Source organism: Pempheris klunzingeri, chromosome 4, assembly GCF_042242105.1.
Source record: "Pempheris klunzingeri isolate RE-2024b chromosome 4, fPemKlu1.hap1, whole genome shotgun sequence".
Taxonomy (NCBI): Eukaryota; Metazoa; Chordata; class Actinopteri; order Acropomatiformes; family Pempheridae; genus Pempheris; species Pempheris klunzingeri.
The window spans coordinates 13639090-13654043 of record NC_092015.1 but is presented as its reverse complement, the minus strand read 5'-3'; the positions used below and the strand labels follow the sequence as shown (position 1 = coordinate 13654043).

Here is a 14954-nt window from a genome sequence, read left to right as displayed (position 1 = left end):
TGGAAGATACTAGTGGCCGTCACAGTCGCCTGACTTGAATCCCATAGAAAATCACTGGTGGGATTTGAACCCAAAAATATTAGAGAGCTGGAGGCTATTGGCCATAAGGAATAGGCTAAGATTCCTCAGGAACGCTGTCAGAACCTGGTGTCTGGCTATGCATCATGTTTGCAGCAGGTCATAACAGCAAATGGGCGCCCTACTAAGTACTAAAGATGCTTGTCAAGAAGGGTTTGCATAATTTTGAAACTTTTGAGCTGTTCATTGAACACAGCTGATCATTTGTACACGTAATTTGCAATGGAGGTTGAATCATTTTAGGTGCAACTGTAAGTGTAGAAATTCGGATTTGTGCATGGATTGTACATATTTGGGCACTAGTGATGAGACAAGGTGAAGTAGAAGCTACTTGGATATCGCTTAAGTTATATAATTGCGCGAGCAGCCCGATGTTGCTCTATAGCAAATTCAGGAATGCAAACACAATGTAATTAAAGCACAATATGTTCTAATGAGATGCTAAATTATCAATCAAAAACTTTGATGCAGCTATAGAGTGGACATTTACCTCTTGCATCAAGTATACATAGACACAAGCAATATATTATTTATAATATAATTATAATACTTGCATCAATTTTATCATATCAATTATCAATTATATTATATCAATTATTCAGAGTTTCTTGCAATCTGCTGTCGTTGAACTTGAACCTGAAAACACTTTGACATGGCAATTTCAAATGGAGAATTGGGGCTTGTGGGAATGGATCAATTTACAGCCCAAAAAGAATTTGTCCTTCTATCGGGGGACTAGCTGCGTTAACAAGTATTTACACTGCTCTCTACAGCACCAACACAATAAATGCACTTCTCAGTGAAGTAAGTTGGCATCTTTGCATTGGAAATGAGTAACAAGCAGACAATATTTGGCGAAACACACTTGTGACATAATAATGACATAATTTATATTCTGGTTGGATGCAGCTCTCTGTTGTCACCGTCCACGTAGCCTATTACCTTTTCTATTACTCAGTTGATTGATTCTCAAACTCTGTGTCTAAACAGGGAAATATGAACTTTACATAAGCCGTAGAGGGGAATTAATTAAATCCCAATCATTTTCACAGTCACAGTGGCTGCTCTCTAAAGCAGTTTGACTGACAAGACTTTTTTTTTTTTTTTTGGGATTTATAAATCTTCTGTCCCACAGTGCACACCGGAGATGGAGGGTGAGGCTGATGTGAAAACTACTTTTTCAAAAGGGGGTGTTCTTTCAATGCATTCACATTCACAGATATGGGATTTTTTTTTTTTTTTTTCCAGAACAATACATTTTTGAAATTGAATTCAGTATCACCTAGACAATATTGTTATCGAGGCCAGACACACCCAGAGAGACAGAGACAAGCAGGATGCAGGTTTTGGCAGTAAGGAAAGGAGTAGCAATAAGGAAGAGGTGAAATGACAAGGGCAGACAGAAGCTATTATCTATTCTTTACTAGCACAGAGTGACAGAGGGCGAAGCAACCTCAAAATTTGTGAAAGAAAAAAACATTTGGAATATGAGTCAGGAGCCAATTTGAAAATTATGTTTGTGCAGGTCGAGGAGGCAGGCATACATTTCATCTGTTCTTCAGTGGCACATTCAATTATAAAGCATTTTATCATTTGACAGTGTTGGGAGGAATAATTAGAAGCATGGAGCATGTCGAGCCCCGAACCCCAACTGGCCAAGAACAAATGACGGGGAGCACGGCAGTGTCTGGGAAAGAATAGGGATTAACTAGTGAATAACAGCATCAGCCATGCTTCAGAAGTAAAACCTAACTCCCCTCATCGCCCTTTTATACAAAACTGCCAATCAGCTCTTACAAACATGTACAGAGAAAATGACAGAAGAAGGAAAAAGACAGATGAGCTGAAATGACTGTGTGTTGTGTGTATGTGTGTGTTGTGTAATGACTTGTTCTATGTTGAAATGGGAGTATAGTGTGTGCCTGTTTCTGCACCACGGTAGCAGGTTCACCAGCTTATTTCTGGGGAGCAGACAGACAGACAGACAGGCAGGTAGATAAGCTGGCCAACATGCTACAGCTGCATGTACGTGTGGGTGGGAGGCACGCAATGTTATGTGGGTGAGCATGTACATGAGTTTATTTATTTGAGTTTTATCATTCATGTGGATGATGTATGTGTATGTGTGCGTGTGACAGTCAGGAAGTGCTGGCAGCTCTTCAGGCACGGGTGCATGACAATGACTGCAGTGACAAGAAAGATCATGGGTGTGTGGAGGGGAAATGGAACATGAAGAACAAAACAAACAGGCGGAGGGGTGTGTGGGGGGTTGAACTGATGGTCCCCGCTTTGCAGAGAAGGATAATATGTCAGGCGGCACTGTGTGTCAAAGCGTGTTTTCTGACTGTGTCGTGTGGAATGTGCATGTGTGCATGTGTGTGTGCGTGTGAAAGCGAGAAAGCGAGAGCCTGAACGCTTTCATCAAGACTCAAAATGATATCACAAAGTGAAAGTGTGCCATGTGAGGCGCTGCTAGGCCCAATCCCGTGCTCACCTAACCTTCAAATGACATTAGGCATCCCGTCAACACATGATGAGTCACTGCCAGCCTGATGTGATTTATTCAATCCTGCCGAGTAGCTCGGATTGTGGGATACAAATCACTTCGATGGAAGCCATGGAGCAGGGACTGAGTGCGTGTGTGTCAGCAAATGTGAGTGTGTGCGAGCCCTGTTTGTTTTGATTGTTTGTGTGCCTGCATCCATCAGACAAGCATATGTGTGTGCACGGCTTTCGTGTGAGTGTTAAATTAAGTTAAGGCTGAGAAGGCTGCATGATGTCGGCTACTCACATTCCCAGGAACAAAGCTGTCTTTACAGAAAGACGCGTTAAAAGCCCTGTGGAGCTGTTCAGTTCCCCTGCTATTTCACGAAGCATGTTTTTGTTTTAATCTCTCTGTTCACTGTGACCCAAGGGCCAAGATTTCTATTAGATCTTACAATTAAAGCACAGGATATTAACAGTGGGTATTAAGTGGACTTAATGGGGAGAGAAGAAAATAAACCGGCACTGAGAGCTTTATCACATGGAATAAAAGAAACAATGTTTGATACAATCTGAGTGATGCCTGTGCGCTCCTCTTCCTCCCCATCAACTGTGTGTCTAATTCTGAGCAGCAGCATCAACTAAAGGGAATTCTTGTGTTGAGATGAGGCATTACAATACTCAGTGCCTCGGAAATCACAAAGCAGAATTTATGTAGTGAGGAACACATAGCAGACAAATCGTATGTCTTTTAATGAAGAGAAAAAAATCTGTCTCTCTTCACCTGAGGTAGCATTCACTGAAGATCATTACCTCTAATGATGGTCAATGAATAGTCTTTGAATAGTCTTTCACATCTATCCTAACCATAGAGACCTTAGACATCAATAGACTGTTGTCTTCTAAACGAGTAGCTGACTCAAACAAACACAAACATCATGTATAAATTAAGGGGAGCATGAGAGAGGGACTGAAAACAACTCAGATGGCTACGATATAGAAATCGTTTGAATTCACTATAATGAATGTGGCCCGCAATATTTCTGCTTGGTTATGATGGGAGAAAAGGAGCATCACTACATCCTCTTCCTCCCCTAATTTCTCACACAAGATTAAAAACATCAACATATAACAAAATAAACAAACAAAGTCAAACTGAAGATCGAGAGCAGTCAAATCCATAAGTGGGCATGACAAAAACCCTGACTCGAGCTGGATAGCTGGATGAGGACGTTGATGAGCATCTTGAGATGATTCAGGGGAAACAGATTAGGCAGGGGAGCAGTCTGGCAGATCGTTAGTCAGGGATGTCAGGACCAGAGATAAATGAAGTGTCAGCACAGGAGGGAGACAGAGGGAGGGAATGGTTGGAGAAAATAAGGGGAGACAAGACAGAGAGAAAAGGAAAGACAGTGAGGGGAGCAGCAGATGCAGAAAGGTTGGAATATATCAGATAAATTTATGTTTATAAACCTTACGTTGTAATGTCATTGTGGATTCATAACGTGGATTCATAAGTTCCATTGCTGTGGTGTATAGAGTTGTACAACACTTCATACACAGTGAACATATACTTTGACTAACCTCAGTAATGTATGCTTTATTTCTTGTGGTAGAACTTTTGATATTTTGAATTTATGTATCAGAATTCAGGCCGTCTACTCATGAACGAGGTTGTGAGGTCAGTTTATCCACCATATTCAGTATTCTCGGAGAAACCACCAATTTGACATTAACCACAGCATCCATTTTTCACTCAATTAACACAAGACTGCAAACCCTCTGGTTAACTCTTACTTGTTCCATCATGCAATTACAACCACAGCATAAATGACAGAAATTTAGATGGATTAGATTCACTTTTGATCAGAATACACAGTAAACATTCCCACCGAAGACACACAGTCGTAGATGGTCAGTGACAGCTCAAAATGTAGCTTTTATTACCCGTCATGGTTTAATTAGATGCTGCAAGAGGGTCAAACCTCCCGCCCACACAAACACATTAAAACAGGAACAAATAACAGTTTGTGTTATGATCACAGGCATTAAGAGATTTGCTGAAGAAAATTATCTGCATGTTGGTACCAATTCTGTATTTATTCTGGATAATGAGAGGCGGCGGTATGCAGACTTAAAAAAAAAACTGGTTTAATTATAGACAGCAAAGTTTAGATGTATATAAGGTAACAAGAAAACATCATAAGCCATGAACTTTGTGCCACTAGGAAATAAATATCTGAAAATGTTCCCAGAGATAGCACAGTTAAGAGTAAAGACATGCACCTCTGGGCTTTATGTGTCTCCCTCTCTATTTTCACAATGTCTACATATATAACATAGCAACATGGTAATTACGAATCTGCCGACTTTAGAACTTAGTCGAATACTAAACTGCTTTAGAAAAAGAATAAATGTAGCACTTTGGCAGCTGAATGATTACAGAGCATAACACATAGTAGCAACTGTTGCCAGTTTGACTCCATCTGGTGACCTTTGTTCCATGTTATACCCCTCTCTTATTTTTCTTAAAAGAAAAAGAATAAATAACAAGTGTTAGGGGGGGAAACCTAGCAATTACTGTGCTGAAAAAGTGGTTGCTACCTGAAAAAGGTTCAATTCTCCATGGCATTGTGAAGCTGCCTCCATAAAGAAACAATATGAACCTTAATATAGGCAAACTGATGTCAAAGCACGAACCGTAATCTTACAGCAAACCCTCAGCGCTGGTGCCTACAGACATCACACTGAGAAAACACACCAGGCAACTAGATCAAATTACTGCTGCTTTAATATAAAACTTGTATTTTAAGGGCAAGTTAAACCATATGCAGTAGTCTCATATATCTGCATTATTCTGAACATCACAGGAATATTTGATTTCATATTTCTTAAAGATGGTGCAGAATTCTTTTTCCCTCCCACAGTGTTTTAATTAAATATTTTAAGTAATAATCTCAATCATTAAAGAGGTTGTTAGGAAGAAGTAAATGTACAGGTCACCTATGTAAAAGCTCTTTCAGGGGGAAAGGTGAGGGAGTAAGTGATAAGCGTGACCTTTTAATAGACTTCATAAATGTTATTTGCTCCCAGAGATAATGGAAATATCTGAAGTGGAATGCCCCATACCATTAAAGTGCACACATATGCACATGTCCATGAACCGAAACACGCATAGGGAGATTAGTGTTCATACAATCATCTTAATCATCTGTCTTGCTTCCTGTACGTCTTTGGCTCAAGAGTAATTTCCTCAGACAGAGGAGCCTGGAGGGAAGGGAGGGTATTGAGATTTCTTTAAAAAATGATTACCTCAATCAAATTATATCCAAAACTTCAATGAAGTCCAAGTCCTGATTGAAACATCAGGTAATTTATCAGTGCAATCAAAAAAGCCTCTACATAAGCCTAGCAAAAATGGAAAAGGACCTTTTTGCGATCTGCTGCCGCTGCGGTTACATTTAGGAAGACTGCAGTTATACTGGCTGGCTGTGTTTTCCCATGTATAGAAGCCAGTCCCACATGTCATATGTAGAAGTATATCAAAGTATAGGTTCATGTTAGTGTCCTGCTGTTAATTAGACTTGAGGAGGTTTACACTCTAGCAAGCTTACACTATGTTACTATGACTATGTTATGATAGTGTATATCTTAAAGCCTTTTCGCTTGTCTACGTGAAACATACTTTTTTGAAAATAAAAACATTAAAGCATAAATCTAACTTCCTCACATGTCCAAGTGTGTCAGCTTAGCAGCCAAACACAGAACAAGAGAAGAGTCTGATCTTACATTTTTCCTTATCATAGTTATACTTACTTGTTGCAGTGTAGATAATTCTATAATGGTGTTTCTGAATTTCCATGTCATCAAAACTAGAACTAGTGAAGAGTTTTTGCCTTGGTCATACAGCTTTGGTGTCAGTCTTTGTCTTTTAGTGCGAGCAAATGTGTCCCCTGCTAGCTACATCTGATAAAATGTGATTGTGACAGTTGACATTTCAGCAAAACAGCAAAACTGATGAGACAAATGAGAACTCCATATACATGAAAACTTGGTGTAGCAACAGTAAGCAAGGGAAAAAGACTAGCATTTAGTTAACTTAGTGACGATGATTGAAAGATCCCAAAAACTAACTCAGCAACCTGACCCACACACCTTTTCTTTTCGCAGTACTGTGAGAACATGACATTATGTCCTACTTTGAATCTTCTAAGTTGTTTTAAGATCTTTGAACAAATGGCCCATGCTGTCATTTCACTGGACCGAACAGTCTCATGCAATGACACAGTGTACTTTAACGAGAGGATCAAAAGGTGACCCAAGCATTCAAAGTATTATTGCCATTTTTCAGAGATGAATTATTACAGTGAGTTTGGAGAATGACTGAACAGTGAACTGAACGGTGAGAGAACATAATGAAACTTGTGCCTAACCTCTTTTGTGTATGGGTGTATTCATTCAGATATGTGTGTCTGTGGTGAACAGAATGCAAAGAGCAGAGTCATTAGAAACACAATAAATAGAATGAATCACTTATTATAACAACTAAAGAGACAGCAACACTTCTTTTTTTCCCATTCACAGCTTTGCATTATCCCAGGCTGCCAGGGGCACACTGCTCGCCATTTTAATGATGTTAGCTGAAGCTATTAACGATGCCGTCACTGAGCAATGGCTGAATTTTAAGAAAATGGTGGTGATGTTAGCGGGAAGGGGGGATGTAGGGGTCATCATCTAGTATCTACCATGAATCTGCGTGCTATGCAGTGCCCTGCAGCAGACCTGCATGACAAAGCGAGAGGAGAGTGATGAGGGAGCTTACGTTTGTGTAGACACAAAGGAAAGCAAAGACAAGCAGGTTAAAAAAGGGATAAGAGCTACAATAGGAGAAGTGACTATGTCAAGGGCTGTGGAGGAAAACATGAAGATGGCAGCAGCCCACTCTTAATGAGTCATAAATCAGCTTGATATGAATCATCTCAACAGTGCTATTAGAGCAAAGTGGTTCAAACCTCATTAATTTCCATTAAGGAGCTGCTATCTGGTAAGTTTACTATGGCATCAAATTTTCTCCAAGACACTATCGTTATGATCTTACAATAACTCTTACAGATCCCTTAGCCTCTACGTGCCTCAACACCAATAATCTCAAATGTGGGGTCAATCTCAAGCAGGGATTTGCACAAATTTTGAGAGGAAGTAGCTCATTTTATAAAAGGGGAACACCCTTAGCACAGTAAATCACATAGAATAATATGTAAAATACATTTCCAGCTATAACAAAAGTGGCAGAGGTAACTTTTGTGTATACCTAGTGGAGACAAAGCATTTAAGAAGAGACTGTTTCAGCCATAATAATTCAGTGGTTGGCCTGCTACTGCTTTGAAAGCAGCTTTGTAATGCAACACTTCCTTCACCTGCTTCTCTCATCTCTTTCTCCATCTGCCTCTGTCACCTCTTTTGAGAACAGTGTCATTGTGAACAATATCCAGTATCCATATTCAAAGCATCATTAGATTTCACTAACTATAGTTAACAAGTAGCCTTAAGCTACGGTGCACTAGTTGAAAAGACATTATAGAACTGATGAAAATTTCCCCATGTTAATTCACATTTGTGGTGCACTCTATGCTAATAAACTGACAATTAAGAATGAAATGTTATACATTAGCTTAGTTTGCAGGCGAACATGCACCAACCATAACTGCTGAGTAAATCACCTGCAAATGGTGATGAAGCACATTTAGTTCATTCAAACAGAGACAAAGAGAGAAAGAAAGAAAGACAGAAAGATAGAAGGCGTAGAGGAAGGATGCGTGAAGCTCCTCCTCAACTTATTCACTGACAAAGATAAATGTTGACTCGACTGTTGACTGTTGACAACGATTTCATCGCTCATTCAATAGGAGCTTGGCAGGCCTCCACAATCATAATTATGAGAAAAACAACAACAACAGTACTAGTAGAAATTATAATAATCATTATTATTTATTTGTTTGGTCCAGGAGTGCACTTAAACTAAGGAGGGCGAGGGACTAGGGACTGGAGCCACTATAGGCACTACACTCAGCATGTCTCTGCTGAAATCTGCAGTCACATGCAGTGAGGGAGAAAATCAACTATGCTGTAGAGTGAGGGAGTGAGATCTATGCCACAGCTATGCTGTAGCCTGATGTGCAACTCTCTAGATGTGACTCCACATTGCAACAACTGTGACTGGTCCCCTTGGTAGGCTATCCATGTCTCTCCTGTATCCTTATCTGGCCAGATAAGCACAGACGTTCACACTCCTCTGGCCTCGATCGGTTCAGTGATCGTACATATTGTCTCCTTTGACATCTTGTCTCTTTTCTGTGTTGCAGTAATTTCAGTAAAAGTGTTCAACATTTATTTGCTCCAACTCCAACATGATCTGCTCAGTGGCAGCTGCCAGAGGACACTCAACACAGTGTCACAGAAACCCTGCAACCAATTAGTGTTTTGGTGGTGTAACTGCACAGCGATGCGACACACCAGCACACAATTATAAATGCTCGCAAAGGTATAGGCCACCTGTGTAGGCTACAGCTTAGGCTATGTGTAGATTGAACCCAGACGTTTAACTCAGGCTTAACTTTATTAATTGGATCATTCCTTTAAATGAAGAGTACCAATTAACCCTTCGGAGTCTAGGACCGCCACACGTCGTCAAAGTCACATGTCGCACGTTTGAAAACGTAAAGCTGTGACACAAGCACGCAGGTGCTCAATTCAAAGACTGTTGGAAAGCGGACACTTCAAACTTTTTACAAGTGTTTGAACTTTGTCGATCGGCCTATTAAGACTAAATTTATGAAGAGCCGAAGTCGCGCACTACAGCTCTTCTACGAGTTAGAAGATGCTGAATCTGGGGAAGAACGTTCTGATTCTGAGGAAGACTCCTCCACTGGAAGACTCTGACTCCAGTTTCAGAGGATGAAGTGGATGCTGCGCGTGAAGACGAACGAGAGGAGGTGTCCGCGCAGACCCCCGCTCCTCCAAAGATCCAACTAGTTCCTACTCGGATTTTGTGTTTCTTTTGCACTTTTACATACAGTGTGTCCATATATTATGTCAAAATAAATATATACTTGTAGAATCACATAGGTGAGGTTGTGCTGAAAAGAAAGACACAAAGAAAGGCAAGCTAAGCAACACAAAGGTAAAATGAAAAGTAGTAAAAAACGCCGTTACCCCAGACTCTGAAGGGTTAAAGTGTACGACTTAATACACTACAAGAGAGCTGCAATAGAGTACTGATGCCCCGTGAAAACTATATTGCCTCTGAATACTCACGTCATCTCCCATTTCCTTACCAGAGAGGTGAAGATGTAAGTGTAGTAGACTGACAGCATTCCCAGCTCTGATGCCTGTAGAGCAAGAGACAAGAAGGGCAGGAGGGGAAAGATAAAGAAAACCATATGTGAAAGAAGGTACAAAAGGCACAAAACAGAAACTCAAGCATTGGAGTTGGAACAAAAAGATGTTAAGATGGGTGTCAGAGAGACCGAGGTGGGAGAGGGGAGAACAAAACAGAGAGCAGAGAGAGTCAAGAATAAAGGGGTGGGGAGAGAAGTTGAGAGGTCAGTGATTCAGTGTAACTCAAGCTCCACTCTGCAGCAGACAGATCAAATCCACATCTTGATAAGACGAGACACATTCTTATCTGACGGTTGCTCTCAATGGAGCAATTAATTTCTTAAGTGCATTAGTATGCTGCTCCACACTCGTCTTACAATTTGATTAAATCAAAGTCACAGTGAGGAGCAGTTGTGAAGGACAGGGTGAACTTTTCATAGTTTAATTTCATTAAAGTCATTAGCAAAAAAGAAAATCATCGAGTATCGGCTTCTGTTTCATCATGCTGCAATGCACAATATGATTAAAATCAATAAATATAAATTATATATATACACACACACACATATAAAATCAAAAAGTTTCAAAGAACATTCTCTTTTTCCAAAAACTTTTTTTCCAAAATAAAATCATAATTTATCCCTGAGTGAAATTCATCCTGACCATGACTGAACCCCTTCTGAAACACCACTCAGACAGAATCTTTTCCACACCTGGCTGTACACATTTCATAATAAATAGCTTCCGCACTGAACATTATTCTAGGGCTGTGTATCATCAGAAAGAGTTTAATAACAGATATTTAGCTGTCATCTCGGCAAAATGTGTTACCTCTATGTGAGTGTTTGTGTGCCATTAGGAGTGTATGCCACTCAGTTGTTGAATATTCAACTGAGGTGTTCAGCAGGAGCATAAATAATAAAACAGCAAGAAGTAGAAAGGTACCAATTATTATGTTGAAATCATCCAAATACAACTTTCTTTATTACACTCTGAATGACCTCTCAAGATGTCTTTATAAAGCTGCCTTCTTTGAGTGCATTCAGTGTGTTATTACTCTGAAGCTACCATTAGCATGATGACTATGTGAGGGAAGTTGTTTTTTAGAACCTGACCTGGGGTTACACACAGTAAATAAGGCTAGCGAATGGCACAAGGCAGATGAGATTTTTAACAGTAACTTCATGCTGCAAGTAATATTTTAAAACACTGCGTCTTTTCCTCAGGTGACCTGTGCCTTTAAAACTTTACCAAACAGAAAACTGACATTATAACCTTAATCGCCTTTGGTTGCTGCCCACATCCCATTCAGAAAGAAACCAAAACAAACAGCTGATGAAAAAGATCCTTTTGGTCTCCTTTTACTGCATTTGAAATAAGCTTCCCTGCCTTTCTTTCCAGTTTTTGATCTCCTTGTTGTTCTACCGCAGCATTTGGTCAGAGTGCACACGGTTTGCACTGCCCCCATATAGTGGGTTCACTATCTATCCCATTCTGGTTCTGTACGGCTGTGCACAACAGTGGAGGCCTGGCCGAACGAGATTACATTCAGAATGCTAACACTGCTGACCTAAACCCCTCTGAATGCTAAAACCTCAGAGACTGAGACCTTTGTCTGACAAGGGTTTGATGTAAGATGTAAACAGACAAATAAGGGGGAATGTCTTGCGTGACAAAGGATGACTCTGTCCCTTCAGACCAGCTGGGCACTCCTATCATCATCTGAGACTGGCAAATATGCCGACGCACAGCTTTGATATGTTTGGCAACTAGGCACTCCATATGAGAGGCTGGACTGCTCTCCACCACCCTGCTGCAGGATTGTCCCTTGACAGACAGAGAGACAGACAGTGTGACACATATAGGAAAGACAAAAGAGTGAGAGAGAAAGGGATGGCTATACAAGACCACACAGGGAAGGAGGTATGAAGAAGCAAAGTGTAGTTGTTCTTCTTGGTGTTTGGGCAGAGAAAAGTAAGTGAGAAAGGGAGCAACCGAAGAGACAGACGGAGGGAGAAGGGGAACAGAGAAAGAGAGACATCCCACTGTGGGCTCCCGCTGCTCTGCGGCCCAGGGTTGCCAGGGTTGCCATGGTGACTGGATGACCACTGATGGCAGCCTGAACACTTGATTTAGGTGAGAGATTGAGACTGAAGACTACTGTGAGATGTATATAGAGAGAGACTACAATGGAGAAAATTAGGCAGAAAGAGGTGCATAGCATTAACATTTCTCCTTCCCTCTCCTCCCAGTCCCCCCTTCTGTCTCCAGCTTATGTCACCTCCACTCTAGCCATCCATCCATCGTCTTCTCGAAATAATGAGGTGTGTATTAATTACTAAGAGGCCATATGCTGCTGCCAAACACCATCACTTCCTCAGCTCCTACTGTCCCCTTTATTGTTGCCATTAAGTCTCTTTACAAACAAAAGTCTCCAATAAGGAGAAGCATAGCCATTATGTCGGAGTCAAAGTGTCCAAGGTCTTAATAATGTTCTTAAGCGTTAATTATTGGTATGTGCCACTGGCGGAGAACAACATTAAGGTCGCACTGTTACTGACAGATACAGGGCTCACTGTCGGAAAGTTGTTTTTTTACACACAATGAACTTTATGGCTTTGCATATTAGATTTATAGTTATATTCTTCCATAAAAAAATGTTTTTATAGAAGGAACAAAAAGATAGAACAAATAGATAAGGACAGTAGAGAATCAGTCAACTTAATTTGCTTCAATTACTTACAGTACAGCTTGTTTTAATCCATAACATGCACTGTATGAGAAAGTAGACAAAAGGGCTCCTTCATTTTATGAGTCTGTTCTTACTCACACTAATCCACTTAACTGTGCAGAATTCTCACTCATGGAAGATGAATCATTGGAATACAACTTGATTTAATGCTCTCACACATATAATTGATGTAATGGGTTTGTTAAAAAAGATTGACTTGATTCAGTGCCTTTTAGTTTGGAACTATGTTTTCGACTCTAGGCCCTGTAACCCTGTTTTTTGAAAGCTGAATCCATTGCTAATACATACATTTACGTAATCTGTCTGGTGATTCAACATGACAGGTGTTTTATGGCAAAAAGTATTTCTCTCTTTATATTTTCTGTGCACTATTTGTTGTGTGGAGTGGGAAATAAAACCTCTGTCTCCACAGGCCAAAACTGAAGATAAACCACCTTCTTCTTCTTTCTCCATATATATAATTACTTTTAGCCTTGAACACTTCTTGCCAAAGGCATTTTTCAGTTATTTTTCTTTTTGAGATGCATGAGAATTATATAAATGTGGATCTTTAGATCTTTAGATCTTTAGACCGTAGACGTGAGCACAAAGACAGAGCAAAAATAACACAGCCATCAAGTGAACCATACTAACCCGTTCCAAAATGATGTGTGACATGGTGGCGTTGGCATCAACTATAATAGTGGCAGTTTTGTCATCTCGTATCTCCTTCAGTAGAGGGGTCGGATCCTGGCTGTCATCGAGCATGCGCACTGACAGAGTCTCCTTGGAGATGAGGAACTGCCGGAGGAGCTGCTCCAGGTTCAATAAGCCTGCCGGTAAGACACACACACACACACACACACACAAAACACAAAACACATAAGAGGGTTACTTCTAATGAAGGGAAGACTCTCCTAAGGAAATGGAGCTTTACAGTAATAGTTTTAATAAAGTTAAGAAATTACAAAAAGTTAAGAAAAGTCAAGTACATTCAAAGGAGAGATGGTTAATATTGTAATGCAGTATGAACTTAACCAGCATGCGATGTCTTCAAGTACAAATTAAAGTTCCTTTTGTTGTTTTTTCTATCACATTTGACAACAATGAATGAACAATGAATCTGTATAAACTGTTCCATGCAGAACAAGTGGACAATTATTGTTAAACCATCGAACACAAGGGGACATTGTAGCAACTTCTCTTGTACTATATGGTAATGGACTGTTTGACTCCAGTGAGGTAGGATGAGGTAGGATAATTAAATATAGCCGACTTAATCAAAACGTTCCCTGCAGCATTTTGCATCCATATATTAACAGACCCTGAGAGGTTATTGGGCTAATTTTCCATATAGTAGTTTAAACTAATTTGTGAGGTGTGTTACAACGAGGAAAACACAACCTGAGAGAATGTGAGAGCGGTAAAGCACAGCGTGTTGGTGTTGTGACAGTTGGCCTAACCTCGGCAATTTGGCCACACTCATGTAACATTCCTGGAAATTGGCAAGGAGGATCATATGACAAGGACGCAAACTTTGGGCAGACTCAGATTAGCTGAGCCTCCACCTGCTATTTTATTTTTTTATAAAGTAATAATGAAATGGCACTACAGACTTTGGCATCAACAGATATTTCATGTGATTTTTTGCCATAACGACAGCAGAGCAGTTCGACTGTCACAATTGAGACCAATTTCGATGTAGCAATTTTAAGTTATCAAGCTGGCTCTTTGGCTTCTCCGAAGCACATTAACACAAGCTACGGCACTGTTCTAGTCACCAGCATCATGTCTAATAGCCTCTGCAATTATGTCTCTGTGCCTGCCTGTCTGTCAGCCTGTCTGTATGGCAGTACATCACTGCGTGTGTTTGTCTTCCTGTACCTGGCTACCTGTGTCTGTGCACTCATGAGACATCGCTCCTGGCTGCCGCTTGCTCGCCTGGCTGTGTCTCGAACCTGTCAGATCAGCTTCCTCTGTAGTATAACGCAGAATAACTTTGATGAGCTTGAAATAGCTTCTGCTAAACCGCCCTCCTTGTCTGCCTCCTGCATCCACTCACTATAGCTTCTCGCAGGGCATCAAATACAATTTCACGTCAAGTTCATGACGTTCAACGGTGCACTGTTCTAGATATGCCTGGCTAAAGAGCGTACACACACTCACACACACAAATTGAGTGACACAAAGAAGAAAAGCTCATATTCTCTTTAGTGTTCTGGCTGCACAGGATTCAAAGGGGAGTCAGAATATTTTTTTTACTAGAGTGCTTTACAGCAGCCAT

The 14954-nt window shown here is 40.5% G+C and overlaps 1 protein-coding gene across 1 annotated transcript in view; it reads right to left on the bottom strand.

The window, feature by feature from the left end:
- Positions 1 to 14954, bottom strand: part of grik4 (glutamate receptor, ionotropic, kainate 4) — a 136505-nt gene that overhangs the window by 60309 nt on the left and 61242 nt on the right. The window contains exons 5-6 of the mRNA XM_070828810.1: positions 13325 to 13503; positions 9897 to 9950 (exon numbers count right to left, since the gene is read on the bottom strand). Of these exons, the coding sequence (XP_070684911.1) occupies positions 9897 to 9950; positions 13325 to 13503 (233 nt within the window). The remainder of the gene's footprint in view (positions 1 to 9896; positions 9951 to 13324; positions 13504 to 14954) is intronic.